Raw genomic sequence first — 15,711 nt, 5'->3', positions numbered from 1 at the left:
TCGGAGCACAATCCGACGCATAATTGCTGGCACAGCTCAAGCTTCACTCAGTTTAAACTCAAGCTCTCTCAAAAAGGTTTGCTAAGCATCCGCAACATTGATAAATAGTTCATATTCGGAAGGCAAATCAGTAAGTGAAAAAAAAAAAATTATATTTTTTTAAATATCTGTGTATATATGTATCTGTATATAAAATATCTGTGTATGGTGATACTGCTTCTGGTTTTAAAGCTTACATATGCCGTAGTTGATTAGATTCGAATCATTTCATTCTCATAGGGCCAAACGATCAAAACAGTATTGCATTATCACCGTTCTTTTAAGGTATCTAGAGCCTTTTAACGATCCGTCGAAAATTTAATATTTTACAAAACTCAAAGAGCAATCAAAAAATTGTTTGTCTCGTGTTTAAATGTTGCTGACTGGTTGTTAAATATACGATCCATTCAAAATCAATATAAAATTAAATGTATGGATCTTTGATCCATTCATATATGCTATTGCTAGCGGGTATAACCCGACCTTGCCCGTGGCACGTATAAAATAAATTTTCTCAAAAAGCTTTGAAAATTATTTTGAAAGTGATCGGACGGTAAACAAATAACTTTCATACAATCGTCTTCCGCCAATTAACCACTGTTGCGGGTGGAATTTCACAAATCGTTAACACACGTATTCATTAAACTCTTATATAGAGCTTTGAAAATAAGTTTGAAGCAAATCGGACAAAACTTAAAACCCCCACATAAAAAATGTTGAACCGCACTTTCCACTGCGGATGCTTTGATTTTGCGAAAAATCCTTGGATATGAATTTGAGCGCCAAACGTCACCCACAAAATCTTTGGCCCCCATTTCCACCAAGAAAGAATGGTTTTTTCGTGAAGTGTGAGATACCCCTCAAATAAATTTGAACAAACATTTTTGAAAATGACTTTGTGGCCGATCGGATGGTAAAAAAAAGTTTCATACAAACGTTTTTAGGAATTTTTCCACACTTGCGGGTGGAATTTCCCAAAGAACCGTTTAACGTGCACCTACATCACATAAGGTAACTACAGTGAAAATTTCAGCTTCCAAGCTCTTACGGTTTGGGCTCTGCGTTGATCACCAATCAGTCAGTCAGTCAGGACAAACAGTTTTATATATAGTGATAGAGTTTACATAATTTAAATGTTATAAATGTATTTAGACTGGTAACAGGTTTTATTATAGTTAATAGGCTTATCATGTAGATATTACATTTCTGTTGTTTGTTTTTGTGGTCTAGCCACTGAGCAGGGAGAGGGATATAATCATACGGTTCAGTTAATGATAAATGTATTTATATTTATATATAATTTTATTATTCGATTTCCTTATTTGCAGCGCTCAACTACAACAATTAACGTTGATATATTTATTTTTGCATGTTTTACAAAAATATACAGCAATAGTTTTCGTTTCATTACTATACGATTCACATGGAGTTATCTCCGATTTTCGTTAAGGCATAGTGTGTGTTTTTAATTCGGTATTGGGCTTCGCGTTTACATAAGTCGAGTTTGCTTTCAACTAAATGGAAATGCTTTCAACTAATGCATAAAATAAATGCTAAATCTGAAATCGAATGGACAGTACGGCAACAAATTCTTTATAGAAAGGTAGTTGGAGATAAGAAACGCATATAACAAAGCGAGTAAAGAAACAAAATTGGATAAACGAAGCACTTTTCTGTTTTCTATGGTCATATCTTCTATATTAGTCTTCTGGTCGAGTGGTCGTTGTGCTTGTCATGTGGGTCAACGCCTTAGTATGCTAGATGGTCGCGGCAATCCACTGCGTTTCATTTGTGTCGGTTGCCGCAGACCCGATGGCTTTGGTATGCCCGTTGCACCGGTTGTCACCTGTGTGAGTTTCAAGCTAAGCCCCTGTGTATCAAAAGGGTCATTTGGTTTCGTGTCCTTTCCATACAGGCTGCCACGCGACGATGCAGAAGACAGGCTCTGTAACCAATAATATATTAATATTGAAAGACTTATGTTGATTTTAACTGTCAAATCACCTCTGGTGTTTCAGATTCCCCAGCTGCTTTCACGCTCAGACTATAATATCCGGACGAAGGACGGGCGAGTCCATTGCCCACAGTTCGCTTAACACCTGCATTCGCCGGTGCACGCAATCCACTTACTAACTTGGGCACTTTGAATACGGAAGATCCATCCTGCTGAATGAAGTCTGTAACTACTTGTTTTAAAATTAATTGTTTCTTATTTTACATACCTCATGCTGTTGCGTTGCTCGAAACAGATTTGTCAGCTTGCTTACTTGGACGCTGGGTCGTCGCAAGGCGCCACCCAAACTAGGTCGAGGCGTCAACGCATCTACAGTACCGCCAGCACTCACACAGCCGCTAATGTTGGACGACAAATTGTGAAATGACTTCGACTTAATGCCCATTGGACTTTTTAGCCCTCCAAAGTCACTAGATTTTGGAACAGATTCCGTCGTTGTTGCTTTTGGGTTTTCTAATGCTGTTGCATTCAGACCAGCGCCAGCGGAAGTTGCTTTACTCACAGTACTGAGCTTTTGCAAGCCGCTGATATAGCGCGGTCGAGATAGCGAACGTGGCTGTGGCCGTGCATTCTGTCCGGATTCGGCTGATGATGGCTGGGGCTGCTGCTGCTGTTGATGCATCAGCCATGATTTCTCCTTTGGCTTCTTGTAAGTCAAGTAATTGCTGCCAGAAACGGTATTGTTCTCCACATCGTTTATGTTGCTGAGAGATGTCTGATCGAGTCGTGAAAGACGTCTATGAAATGACTCCTGTCGATCATCAGGTTTAACTGTATCCAAAGGGCCATTCTGCGGCTCTTCATCATCAATACAAGGCACAACAATGTTTCCCAGCTCCTCGTCGCGTGCGCGCATTTCCTTAGTTATTTTGATAGTCTTGAACCGCTCTCGATCTCTATTACGTCGACTTGTGACCTTGTAGCTGGAAGACTTGGAGTCTACAGCCTCCTGATTTTCCACTTCCATGTCCGCCTGCTGCTTGTCAGTCTCATGTAGAGTGGTGTAGACCTCGGCTATCTTGGCTGGCTCCTCTTCGCGTCGATGAACAATGAACGAAGTGGAATTACAACTGGCGTTGCTGGCATCGCTGTTATGCATTGCGCTTAAATTGACATCGTCGTAGAGGCGACTACGTCGGCTGAGGAGTCGCTCACTGCTGCTGGAAGATTGACTATGACTACTTGTTAATTGTGACTGCGAAGATGGGGGCGTAATATGCTGTACATCCTCTATCTGTTGCTGCTGCTGCTCAGGCTGAATGTGAGACTCCTCATCTTTGTGAAAACGACGCTTTATACTGTCCAGTGATTTTTGCATTTTTAGCTGCTCTGCATTAAGAATATTTACTTTTCCAAGCTCGGCCAGCATATTCTCAAATTGCTCTTCATCACCCTGTTGAGCAAGCAGCTCCACCTCAGCCTCGGCCAGATCCATAACGCACTGCATCTGCCTATGATCTTCAGACTTGTTGTAGGTTTCATCTAAGGTAGGCTGTTCGATTTGCTCAAGCAACTGCATTGTATTTACCACAAACTGTTGGCTGTCAAAGCCGCCAGGCGCCACCTCAAGCTGAAGATCCTTCAATATTGCTGTTGGTGGTTCATAGGTATGGTTGAGCTGTTGTCGGCTTTTGTGAGGCGTAGTGCTGCCCACAATCGGAGATATGTTTATTATTTCGTCACGGCCTTTCAGTGTAGGCGTATAGCTTAACGGCTTATTGTTATTGTTATTATTGTTGCTATTGTATTGAGAACGGCTACTTGCTGTGGTCAGGGGTGTGGATTGCATCTGGACAGATGACAATTTGTTTTCAAGATTCTCAGGTGTATCACAGCGGGCTGCCTCGGGCGTATGACAGTTTTCAGTGAAGGTGCTGTTAATCTGTCGCCCCGCAAGGAGCTGTGTCTCATTTAACACTGCAGTGCTTATGGCCGTTGGCCGTTTAAACGTGGAATTTGTCTCCCCTTCACACATCGATTCTGTAGTAGTACGTGATGTCAAACTGTCTACCAAACTGAATGTGGTATCGCCAATCATCTCCTCACTCAACACCATAGTTGTGCACAACTGCGACTGGGGATGTGCTGGTGCTTGTGCTTGCACCTGGATTTCATTTGGCATGGACACGCTGTCTGTGCTGTTATCCATTGTGCTGCAACCGGATGCAGTTTTGCTTAGCGTCGTCAATGATATGTCATCGATCTGGCCAATATGCGAATCCTTAATTAACGTGCCATCACCGGACATGCTCAGCGATTCGAGAACTTTGCGGTCCCTTATCATGTCGCTCAGCGTGTAGCCTCCCTCATTGATCAGCGTTGCCGCCGTTGTCAGATTATGATCTGCAGGATCCGACTCCGTTGGTTCCAGACTGTTGATCGATTGCAGAAAGTTGAGATTTGTGAAGTCAGCGGAGCTGATAAGTGAACTATTCATGCATCCGTTGCTTATAGATGTACAGATGGACGATGGTGGAGAAGTGTCCTGCAGAAAGGATTTATGCATGTTGGTTACAAGTCCTCCAATTTCTAGACTAAGCATCAGCGATCCTGAATTTGTCGTGGGCGATGTATTATTTTGTGTTTGGGAAGCATGCGTCTGCAAGAAAAAAATAAAGAAAACGTATCGATTTATAAGCCACTTTATATACTCTAACAGAACTAACGAAATTTTTAACACATTGGAGACAGAATCTCCAACCAGACATGTATTCTAAATTAGGGCGACAAGCTTAATCGATATAGCCTTCTTGGCATCTTTAACTGTTTCTATATATATTAAGATGCTACAGTATGAAAAAGATAATTTTTAAAATTCCTATATTATTACATAACTGGCAAGAATATTGCACCTAAGATTAACTGAATGCACAGTACTGTGTAGTGTATTAACAAATAAATTAGCGAAAAAGACTGTTTTCATTATAAGGATGGTGACTCAAAGAGTCAAGAGCAGGTTATCAGAAGTAATCATGACTAATTTGGTGACACCAGCTATAGAAATGTAAATTTAATTTCCGCGTTTTGCTATCAGCAGAAACAAGTTAAGACCGGGTAATCTTAGAAAACAAAAATAATGAAATTTTAATATGAATAATTAATATCAATTGATTAAAAATTAATTTTAAATCAGAGTTAAATAATCTTCTGTAATTTCAGATCACGCTAAAACATCATTAAGGAAGTTGTACTTTATATCAGACAAAGACAAGGAAAATATATAAATTGATTAAAAATTAATTTTAATTCAGAGTTAAATAATCTTCTGTAGTTTCAGATCACGCTAAAACATCATTAAGGAAGTTGTACGTTATATCAGACAAAGACAAGGAATATCTCATTGCTGGATTGCCACATTTGAAGATGACATCAAACCGTCCTGATATTACTTCTGCACGGGATCTTCAAAGTTGTAATCTACCTGAGGACAACCCCGCTGGTTCTTCATATAAAATTCCCATAGAAGAGGACTTGAGTGTATCGCGCACTAATGTCGACTGCATTACCACCAGTTATGTCTGCTTTAGAAAGACATTTTATATTCTTGCTTCAAAGCAGACTAAATGATTTTCAAGCATTTTCAATCCGACAACAATTAAAGAGTCTAATTAAATTCATTAAAGATGGAGGGAACCCTCATAATATACAGATTGGGGAAAAACTATGTTCAGTTCCTATGATTCAAGTACAAGATAAGAAGGAGCAGAATGAGGGAACACCTTCAAAATATCTACCGGATTGCTCTTCAGACATGGGGGCCCCTCCACCACGACCACGTGCACCTGAATTGACAGATCTCAATGAAAATATGCATTTTTCCAGGCTTTTGCGCACACTTGATAAGGGAATATACTACATAGAGTTCGGGACACCGAAAAAAATATGTTTTATTTCAACTAACGACCCTAGATTTGCTCGTGCACAGTTAATGAGACTGTATCCTATACCAGATAGTGTTCCCGAATCATTCAAAACCTTCATGATCAAAACTTTCAAATTGCTGAGAATGTTCAACTGAATAACATTAAATATTCTTAGATTTGCATGAAAAAAAAAATAATGCAGCTATCAACATATTAAAACGGTCAGCAGCAGCCATGTAGAGAAAGATCTACAAGAGAAAGGAATGAAAACACAACCGATGTATCTTGAGAAGGGATAGCGGGCGCATGGCTAGAACACGCACCGGTCACTACCTAGCTTCCGATTATGGCAAGCATAGATTATCTGAGAAGCCAGAAGCTACTTAATCTCTGAAACATCCCATCTGCAGCTGACCTCCAATCGAATCATCTTAATTTACAAATTAGCTGCCGATTGAAGCTATGTCTTTCCATTACAGAATTTTTTGTGCTTTTTAACTTTCTGTTAATTCCCATAAATACCCTGTGTGCATAAATTAAACTAATATAATACTGATCATACAACAAATTAAAAAATCTAATAATGACCTCCAATCAAATCATCGACTAACTTTTTAACATTCGGACATCTACAACTATGAAACTCAATATTCTCTAGCTTTTGCTATATTTATAAATTACAATTTTTACTATTATGTATTATGGCTTCCACATTAAAGATCAGGCCAAATGCACTTATCTGCTATATTCCTGCAGAATGAGATAGATTTTTAGTAAAACAAAAGACAGATTTTAAACTCAGACTAATTAATGCCAAATAGACGAAGGTCTCGGCTCTTTATACTTATCGGATATGGCTTGTCTATAGTTAATATCTCCTTCGGTACTCCGAAGACGATTGTTCTTTCTAATAATATATATTTAAAATGAAGTTTGACTTACGAATTGTGTTTCCAGATTTGCCGCCGCCTGTGATCTGCGTTTGGGTCGCGTAAACGTCTTCGAATTAAGTTTGTATGCTTGACATATAATATATATACATATATATTAGTTTTAACTAATTAATTCATAAAAAAAAATGGTTGTGCTGGGTGTGTATGTGAGTATAGTAGTTTTTTCTTAAAAACTATGCATGTGTATAAAACATTCAAAAGTCGCCGACATCCAAAAGCACATCCTCGTTGATGACCAGCAACATTTCATCGTCGGAGCACAAGAGCGTATCATCGACTTCCTGCTCTAGCTTACCGTGCGCAACAACAGAAGCCTGTGTCGCAAACTGAGGCATCTCTTCAAAACTCGGCAGCACAGCTTTAGTTTTAAATGATTTTTTGGGCTCGATAGCCAGTTTTGGCATGTCATTGCTAATTTCTTCTAATTGGTCATCAATGTTGCAGGACTTGTCATGGGCTTGCTTATGTTGGCTGGCTAATGGAGCTGCTATGGCCTGGGGAGCTACCATAATTTGCTTGCGCCTGACTTCTTGTTTGGCACCCAATGTGATGTTCAGCATATCGTTGGTAATAACCCATCTTGGCGGCACACCTGGGCGCATTACAAAACTTCGCGAATATATGCGCCTTTGCCAATCGTTGTTGGTTGTCAGCTCACTGCAGCTACCGGTTAATGTAAAGGCGCGCAATTTATTGTTGTAAATGTGTACCTCCAGCCGCGCTTCATCGATGCTTGTCTGCATCTCGGGAAGTTTGCAAATGGTTTGGACCACATTCTTTACGCCGAAACGTAATTTGCCACAGAGTGCAAATGATGACCGCAAGTGCAGGTGATTTCGATTGAACAGTTTATAACAGCTGTTGCACTGCAAGGACTGCGTCAGCTCCCTAGGCGCGGAAAACGAGAACAGGGCCTTGGCATCATAATAAATGTCTAGCTCCGGACGACAGCTAATTTCATCAAATATGTTATAGTAGAATTTGGCGAACCCAGCGCAAAACGCGAAACCTTCAATATTAATGCTATAAGCACCTTGTGCTGATGGGGATGGCGCTCTCATCAATTTTTGAGATTGTAGCTTTTGGCTGTAGCCAGAGATGTGCACCCCTTGTGGCAACATTGCGCTCAACTGCCACGGATCGTATTTGGCTAGCGGATTGTCTGCAATCTTCAAAGTCTGCAAATCTATGTTTCGTAAATTCTTAAGCTCCATTAAGCCCTGAATTTGATTAGCGCTTACATCCAGCATTTGCAGCGCAGGCATATCAGCACGTGAAATCCCATTAAAGGCGCGCAGTGTGCACAAAAAATTGTCACGTAATTGGAGAATCCGCAACTGCGGAAACTGTTGGGATATCATAAGCAGCACTCGCTGCAGCATTAGCAAGGCATGCAGTGCACAAAAGTGACCCTCTAGCTCAGCGACAGCATGAAAACGCGACAGATTCAGAGTCTCACTATCAGCTTCATAACAGGCAAAAAGCGCCGTCCTAATGGCGACTAGTAGTTCGGGCGTAAATTGCGACGTCGTTAACATATTTGAAGGCAGACCCTGTTCCACAATTATATTGATAAGTTGGCTACTGTACAGCACAGAGACTTTGCCGCTGAGTCGCTTCAAACGATTGGCCATCAGGACATTATCTACCAGGAATTGGCCACAGTTACCGCCGTGGCTGCGTTTGAAATCATACAGCTGCACTTTTAGTGGCATCATGGCGTATTTCAAAGCCAGCATAATGGAGCTATCTGGCAATTCCATGCAATTGGATATAGTCACTGTAAACCAGCCAGTGACATTTATCATTTTAGGTGTTGCACCGTGCTCCTGCACGTATTTATCCAGCACTTTGCACAAATGAACGGGAGTTAGATCGCCAATCCACACGCCAACGTATTCCTTGAATGTGCTGCTTCCGAGGTTTCTGTTGCTAGCTTTTAATATATTTACTGGCGTTCGTATTTTCATGTTGATCCGACGACCATTTCTAATGGCGTTTTCCTTAGTCTTTCGAAACACACTCATTTTGAGAACTCCGATATGAAACTAAAAATGCCACTTTTTCGCTATTGGCAGAATTTTACAGTTACACGACGTTGACATCTGAACAGTGTTGGCTAACTGCGCGCCTTTAAAAATTGCTTTTAAACTAGCAAATGCCATTCACACTTATCGCATTATGCAAAATTTTACAAAACGGAAAATGTTAAGTGCCAATCAAAAATTGAATATATACATGACCTATACTAAAAATAAACTTTTCTGGGAGAGTTTATATAGTACAACATGCCTTTAAATAGGCGACTGCTTAGGGATACTCCAATTTTTCTCATTTTTCATTTAAACACATTTTTCAGATTATAAGTTATCGAATGAATTGGCAAAACTATATGTTTAATTGTTTAATATGCCCAATATATTTATATAGCTTATTGTCGGCTGAAAATCAATTTAAACCATGGCCATAATAAAACCACGCATAACTGTTTTATTAGTTACTGTAGATATTAACGAGCGTTAATTCCTGTCTACAATAACATTGGCCAAATATGGGTAAAACAAACAAGTAGTACCCAAGGGTACGGGTCAGTAAGCGGCTTGCCCGCCTACACTCACCAGAAAAGCAATCAACGTTGTTGCCGTCTATTTAACCCACATGTGAATATGTTTTAGAAAGCTCCAAAGGCAAAACATGGTCTGCATTTATGTGTCTGTGTTTATATGACCTATGACTGGCATACATGTATGATGCATGTACCTACCTTGTTCATTGTTTGGCTGCAAATGCAGTTGCGTCTGCATCTGCGACTGCTGTTGATTATTTGTTTTCCACTGCTGAAGAATGTTTGAGATATCATCGTGCGTTTTATCTGCCAGAAAACTGTCATTTCAAAGGAAACAGGCCTTAAGTATTTTTAGCATATGAACCAACGGCAAAAGCAATTGGAAATGTTACTACATACATGTATGAATCATCCTTTAATGCTTCGTCGATATCCAGTATATCCATGTCCTGCTGATGTGAAAGTATAAACTTTTGGCTTAAACTAAGTAAGTATCTTCAATCTATGCGCTGAAAGCAAGCAAAATATTTACTCTCGTTGGTTATAAGCGAATAGAAAAATTCCTTTGCTTCGGCCTTAGTTTCGCTGTACACGCAGACGTCACAAACAAAAATATACCAATCAAATGTTTTGTTTACATTGTTGCTTTCTTTTGTGCCTAACATTCATAGCTATGTAGTGTAATCGTTTTAAATCATACTTATATATTATATTCACCGTATTAACAAATTAATGGGCAGCCGTACAGAGCAGAGCACGGACATTCTTTAGCGAAACATCGACATAGACGGAATCAGCGATAAAAAGCAGGGATGCAATAAACACTCAAATATATTGAGTTGTAGTTTATGGAACCAGTAGGTTCGTGAACTAGTTTACATTTACTAACCAGGTCTAACGATTGCTAAAGATCAGATTTTGTGCGATCGATCTCAAATTTATATTTGAAGCTATACGTAAAAATTACGAGGTATATGTTTCATTTTGAAAAATCCACATATTAAAACACATATTTTTGGATCAGCTTCAAATGAATATTATTTAGATATATTTATATAATATATTATATTTACATGCAAAATTTGTTAAATTGCCAGTTATTTCTTTTTAAAATTTAAAAATACATATATTAAAATTTAATTTAATAAAAATGAAAAACATAACTGGCAATCTCACAAATTTTTCTCTGGAAAAAAATTTTTGTTAAGCAGGATAATTTTAAATTTAATTTTTCGAAATATGGTTATGTTCTTAACGATTTAAATAAAAATAAATTAAGCAACCAAACAAGAACTGTATGGCTTCTAATCGGCATAAACACGCACATAATCGATAATCATCGCGCTGCTTTTTCCCCAAGTGGAAGCCCAGGTATCACGACTTTGCCAAAACGAAAGGGCGGCACGCGGCTGTTGATTCTTGTATGGCTTTACATCGTTCATTAAAATATTATCATCGAAATTAAGAAATCCGCCCACTGTAACGCCAAAAATTATGAAACACTTCTCATTAAAAAATGGCAAGCCATCGTAGATCTCTCCGTAAATCTCATCGTCCACCATTAGTGTTAGCTTATCCCGTTGCCAGACCATTGTGTAATTGTGGAAGTCATCACCATAGTGCTTTGTATTTAATCGTTCCTTAATAAATTGCACCGGCCGATCTTCTTGCCAAACGATCATGCCACCATATAACCGATTACCCGATATGTCTTCCTGCTTAGTGCTGCGCAAGTGAGCGTTACCACGAGCATAAGCAATGCCTGAAATTGATTAGATTACATATCATTTATCATTTTCACTTTTAGTTTTAAAATAAAAAGACATTATTTTATGCCCTGTATTCCCCCATTATTTAACATTATTACCTAAGTTAAGTCGCTTGAAATTTATTGCCTCTGATCTTTAAATTTGCAAAAGCTATAATGTGGGAGCCTGATCAAAAATTCTTACATTTTCTTTTAATGATAATTTATTTGTTGACATTATGAAAAAATTAAAAGTTTCAATAACACAAACAGCTGATAGAAAAAAAGGTTAATTTTGAAATGCCATTAGAAATTGTAATCATTGTACATTTTTTAACATTGAAAGATGAAAAACTATCAAAAATAATCAATTAAACTAGTCCCCTACTACGAGGCCAATTTCAACTTGTGGTAGAAGAATTTGTGCAACAAGCCGAAAATTGTTTATTAAATGCAAGCGATATTTTTTCCTCACATGTCACCGATAAGGAACAAGGCTAGTGAAATCACAAAATGGCAAGTATGTAAATGTAAGCTGTGCATATATAAAATTATTCGAATCAATTTTATCAGCGGTACTCCAGTTTTCGTTTGCGCAAGTCTCGCTCGATTCCGTTTTCGAAACGTGTTGCTGGATTTCGAAAAACAAAATTCTCCTTCGTTTTCAATACGGGTAATTTTTTCACTAAGTATTATTTTGATGTCCTATCATAAAAACGTAAGCTTTAAAAACAATTGGCAGAACAACAACACTTCATTTTCGCCTGTCCGAAAGAATAATTTTCTCATATTATGCGAAAACGGGAGTATGTATTTTAAAATGAATTCGCGGGCTATCGATAAACACGCAAAATGCAAACCTAAGGTGGAAACCGGAGCACTACTATATATAATATGGTATTAAGAACTAGTTATAGCCAAAATACCGTTACTTACGAAGTTGATTGGCATAATGGGTTTCCGCGTGTGTCGAGACTGGTTGCAGCATCACATCTGTGGATTGTTATTGGTAATAAGCTTTGTGCTACCTTGTTAAAGTCAAACCACTTACATGGAAATAACCAATCGCCTTTTGGCAGCTTGGCACGCACCACAATTTTGCCATATTTAAAGCTAAAGGTCTGGCGTGTATGTAGTTGAGCCGAATATACAGGAGGCTTGATTTTATAGAAGCTACCCTTGGCAATGCTGCACTCGAGCTCCGGATTGTCAACAGCTGTACAGCGATCGCCTAGCTGGTAGACGCCCTGTGTGACTTCGTTGGCTACCATTGGCACAATATGTAGGTGTCCCTCCCGCACATACGAATAGCGCGGCGAGTCATCAAATGCCACCAGCTCCTCTTCCACATGGTACATGCGCTGACGTATGTCATGCGTCCAAACGCTGCGATTCAGTTGTGCGCCACTAAAGTTGTCCTCAAAGAGCAGCTCGCCCTGACATGTGCCTTGACTATTGCTCACAATGCTGCTGGCTGGCTTGCAATGCTTCCGCGGTTTTTCTGAACTGAGATTTACCTGGCACTCTTCCGCGCTGCTGCGATTGCTGATGTTCCGCGAGATGCTTTGTTGTGTGGTAAGCAGCCGAGTGTTGAGTATTACCCGCGTCTCGCTCTTCTCATATATTAAATCATTATATTGCACCAATATAGAGATTTGTAGTTTATCGTTGTTTTGCAGGCTAATGCTTTGTTTGCTAGTCCAGCTCCCATTGGTGGCTTGCGTTATGTAGTCCATTAGAGCCGGACATCTGGAATCCACTTGCAGCATATAAAAAACGCGTTGCATGCCTGGCTCATCTATAATCATTATCATCACAATGGTGACCTTGAAGTTAGTCGCACCACATACCAGGTATGGAAACCTCAAAACCGCGTTCATTCAACATTTCCATGTCCACGCTAGGTATTTCATATGCCAAGTTTTGTGTGCATTTCAAAAGAAGCCACGCAAAGGAGAAGCTTAGAAAAAGTTGGCAGATCATGACGCAGTTTTATTTATTATGCTAATATTACACGATTTTTTTTTAATACGTATCGTTCTGGGAAACTTGGCGCCTCAACTGTTGCAAACCCGTCAAGTTGCATTTGGTGGAAGCTTAACAGCTAAAAAAGCTTTTTAGTTACTAATCGTAAAGCTTTCCTTGAGTAAAACAAATCTTATAATATTATTTATAATATGAGAGAACGGAGTGAACGATTGAATTGAATAAAAGCAAGAGGGGCTACATTTCGCTAACTAAAGTTTTAATAATTTTCCAGAAATACGGCTCACGATTTTGAAGAGATGTGAGAAAAGTATGGCAGCTATATATGTTAGGAGCATACTGAAAATAATAGATGCCGAGCTTAGTAAAGATATTTTAACAAACAAAAAATATTTTGTTTATTCGCCGATCATTTCCATGACGTCTGTAGAATCCTGCCGGCTCCGACATATACTGTCTGAAACAAAAAGAGCGCTCGATAGCAAAGGATAGTCTACAATTAGAAGGACTATTTTTCAAAAAAAAGGAAGACACAACCGGACATGAATGCATCACACAATAACTTATTGTATTGTAAGGTAACTAACATATTTGTTTATAGAATTTTCATTAATTTGACTCTCAAGTGTCTTCCAGCGAATTGATGGGATGCTGGTGGCCATTATAAAACTAAATTATCCTGAATAAGAACCCAATATGTAAGAATTTTGAGTTATAAATGTATTATATTATAATTACCCAAAGATTACTGTTATGCTATTGGACATTTGCTGAAGTTAAAAAAAAACTAATAATATTTAAGAACTTAACATTAACATTTACAATCAGGCATCCTGCAGAGTTTTTGAATGTATAATAAAAAGGAACTATGTTTTGTCAAACTATATTCTGTCTATAAGAGTTACATACATACATAGGTCAAATGTGAGGCATTCAATTTTGAGATGCGCCCATTTTGAAGCCGTGTGAATGAATATTTAGTTGGGCTGTTTATTTATTTATTGTTTGATTGTCATAAAACTGTCTGATTCGTACTCAACAAGCAAGTCTAATAACGCCAATGCAATCACTAAGCATACAATATGGTATGCTTCATGGGAGTTGAAGAAAAAAATAGTTTTCTATCGATAGTTTATATATATTATGTGTATGATCAAATTTTAAAAAATATGTTTCCTATAATTTAGGAGCACAGTGAAGCTCATAAATGACAAGTTTGGTCAAAAAAACTTGAAAAACCCAAATTCATGATGAATCATGATGAATAATATGTGCAAACAGACTTTTTGGATCGATTATTCTAGTGCAGTATATTTTGATGCCGCCGATGTGAGATACTTCATGTACTGCCTGCAACAAATGGCTATCATGAATTGACATAATTGATTAAGTCACCCCCACCTACCTCTTGTGGAACGATTATAATACCCTCTGCAAGAGTACGAAACAGTATATTGGTTGCTGTAGTGACGGCTTTCGGTGTTGCTGTAAATGATCGATATATTGCCCCGTTTCCATAAAAATGTCGAGGTCTGTTAAGAAACACAGAAGTTATTTAAGAAAACGTGGGATCATGTTGGCTGCTCTTTTACGAAGCTTTTTCCTGTAAGCTGCTGATTGTAAGTATGTTAGTATAGTAGGCATGTATAATTTGTATAAATACGTATGCATTTTCAAATTAAATCAACTTAATGAGTCTTTATGCGAAATACCAGTCGATGTAATCGCGGTTTCGGATAGGATATTATAAATTTATCATGAAATGTGTAACGGAAAGAAGGAGAAATTACCGACCCCATTTGTTATATATTTTCAAGATCAGCATCAACAGTCGAGTTGATATAGCCATGTCCATCTGTCCGTCTGACTGTTTTTATGAGAACTCGTCTTTCAGTAGCATAGCTATAGTCTTAAAATTTTGCATAGGTCCGACTCTCTGTTGCATGCATGTTTCATGTTGCTGCCATAGGAACAATCGGAGGAGCATTCAGTTCTTGCGAGTAAAACTTTTTTTTTCAAGATATATTGACCAACCCCCGGCGCTTACTATTAAAACTATTCTGCTGATATATGAGCCAAATGATATAGCTCTATAGGAAGAATCGGTCTCAGTATAGGAAAATATTATGTTCATCAAAAACAGCATTTACGAGCTTTACTTGCAAACCCGTAAGGCAAATGTCTACAAGTGTCTACCTAAACCTATTGAAAATGGGTAATAAAAACGTATATTGGTCTTGAGCAAATGTTGGTAACATACTCAACGAGGTATTGTCCGACCCCATTAAGTATATATATTGTCGATAAGGACTACAAGCTGAGTCAATTTAGCCATGGCCTTCTGTTCGAGCTCGAATGCCAGTCCGAAATTGGAAATATATATTCTCCTAAGCTATACGCAAAATCGGTTATGAGGCTTAGTTTCTTAAGAATAATTCAAAACCTGTAGGATCAACAAACAGAGAAGGTAATCAACATTAAATTTTCACTGCGTAATGTGCGAAACTGAGTTTGTGTGATAAGCTGAAATATATGTATATTTA

At 38.4% G+C, this 15,711-nt stretch overlaps 3 protein-coding genes and 1 long non-coding RNA gene across 11 annotated transcripts; 1 reads left to right on the top strand and 3 right to left on the bottom strand.

Moving 5' to 3' along the window:
* Positions 1-1,167: 1,167 nt before the first annotated feature.
* On the bottom strand, positions 1,168-10,277 carry ssp2 (short spindle 2). 5 transcript variants are annotated; one of them, XM_064692443.1, is made up of 7 exons: positions 10,153-10,277; positions 9,835-9,944; positions 9,634-9,752; positions 6,859-6,935; positions 2,262-4,652; positions 2,044-2,205; positions 1,168-1,984 (listed from the first exon to the last, which is right to left on the bottom strand). In XM_064692443.1, exons 2-7 carry the CDS (start codon positions 9,879-9,881, stop codon positions 1,781-1,783), a joined length of 3,000 nt encoding a protein of 999 aa, XP_064548513.1. In that variant the 5' UTR covers positions 9,882-9,944; positions 10,153-10,277; the 3' UTR covers positions 1,168-1,780. The 5 variants fall into 5 exon arrangements, with proteins under 5 accessions (XP_064548513.1, XP_064548517.1, XP_064548516.1 ...); XM_064692447.1 differs by having other exon boundaries at positions 2,044-2,202; XM_064692446.1 differs by having other exon boundaries at positions 6,859-6,938; positions 9,640-9,752.
* Positions 6,864-9,136, bottom strand: Nxf3 (Nuclear export factor 3). The gene has a single exon (XM_064692449.1). The coding sequence runs from the start codon at positions 8,894-8,896 to the stop codon at positions 7,064-7,066; it is 1,833 nt and encodes a 610-aa protein (XP_064548519.1). The 5' UTR covers positions 8,897-9,136; the 3' UTR covers positions 6,864-7,063.
* Positions 10,278-10,626: 349 nt separating the features above from the next.
* GNBP2 (Gram-negative bacteria binding protein 2) lies at positions 10,627-13,250 on the bottom strand. Of its 2 annotated transcripts, none has more exons than XM_064692470.1 (4): positions 13,033-13,250; positions 12,234-12,971; positions 12,119-12,175; positions 10,627-11,197 (listed from the first exon to the last, which is right to left on the bottom strand). In XM_064692470.1, the coding sequence occupies exons 1-4, from the start codon at positions 13,163-13,165 to the stop codon at positions 10,740-10,742; spliced, it is 1,386 nt and encodes a 461-aa protein (XP_064548540.1). In that variant the 5' UTR covers positions 13,166-13,250; the 3' UTR covers positions 10,627-10,739. The 2 variants fall into 2 exon arrangements, with proteins under 2 accessions (XP_064548540.1, XP_064548539.1); XM_064692469.1 differs by having other exon boundaries at positions 12,234-12,980; positions 13,033-13,249.
* On the top strand, positions 11,996-13,960 carry LOC135435425 (uncharacterized). Of its 3 annotated transcripts, none has more exons than XR_010437372.1 (5): positions 11,996-12,191; positions 12,262-12,757; positions 12,862-13,035; positions 13,599-13,746; positions 13,805-13,960. It is a non-coding gene; the product is annotated as an uncharacterized LOC135435425 (long non-coding RNA). The 3 variants fall into 3 exon arrangements; XR_010437371.1 differs by having other exon boundaries at positions 11,998-12,191; positions 12,844-13,035; XR_010437373.1 differs by lacking the exons at positions 13,599-13,746; positions 13,805-13,960 and adding an exon at positions 13,443-13,563 and having other exon boundaries at positions 12,844-13,035.
* Positions 13,961-15,711: the final 1,751 nt, after the last annotated feature.

The sequence above is a fragment of the Drosophila montana genome, unplaced genomic scaffold (assembly GCF_035044405.1).
Source record: "Drosophila montana isolate Dmon_TW-CO22-7 unplaced genomic scaffold, ASM3504440v1 contig_3615_1, whole genome shotgun sequence".
NCBI classification, from domain to species: Eukaryota; Metazoa; Arthropoda; class Insecta; order Diptera; family Drosophilidae; genus Drosophila; species Drosophila montana.
The sequence above is the reverse complement of the archived record's forward strand: the minus strand, read 5'-3'. Positions and strand labels throughout refer to the sequence as shown.

Bases quoted from the DNA above. Each gene is read 5' to 3' on its own strand.
- Nxf3 (XM_064692449.1), bottom strand. From the start codon at position 8,896: ATGAGTGTGTTTCGAAAGACTAAGGAAAACGCCATTAGAAATGGTCGT.
- ssp2 (XM_064692443.1), bottom strand. From the start codon at position 9,881: ATGGATATACTGGATATCGACGAAGCATTAAAGGATGATTCATACAT. The intron at 9,753-9,834 runs GTATGTAGTAAC...TTGAAATGACAG, and splicing joins TTAAAGGATGATTCATACAT to TTTTCTGGCAGATAAAACGC. The intron at 2,206-2,261 runs GTATGTAAAATA...GACTTCATTCAG, and splicing joins GAGCAACGCAACAGCATGAG to CAGGATGGATCTTCCGTATT.
- GNBP2 (XM_064692469.1), bottom strand. From the start codon at position 13,165: ATGATCTGCCAACTTTTTCTAAGCTTCTCCTTTGCGTGGCTTCTTTTG. The intron at 12,981-13,032 runs GTATGTGGTGCG...TAATGATTATAG, and splicing joins TTTTGAGGTTTCCATACCTG to ATGAGCCAGGCATGCAACGC. The intron at 12,176-12,233 runs GTAAGTGGTTTG...AACAATCCACAG, and splicing joins AGGCGATTGGTTATTTCCAT to ATGTGATGCTGCAACCAGTC.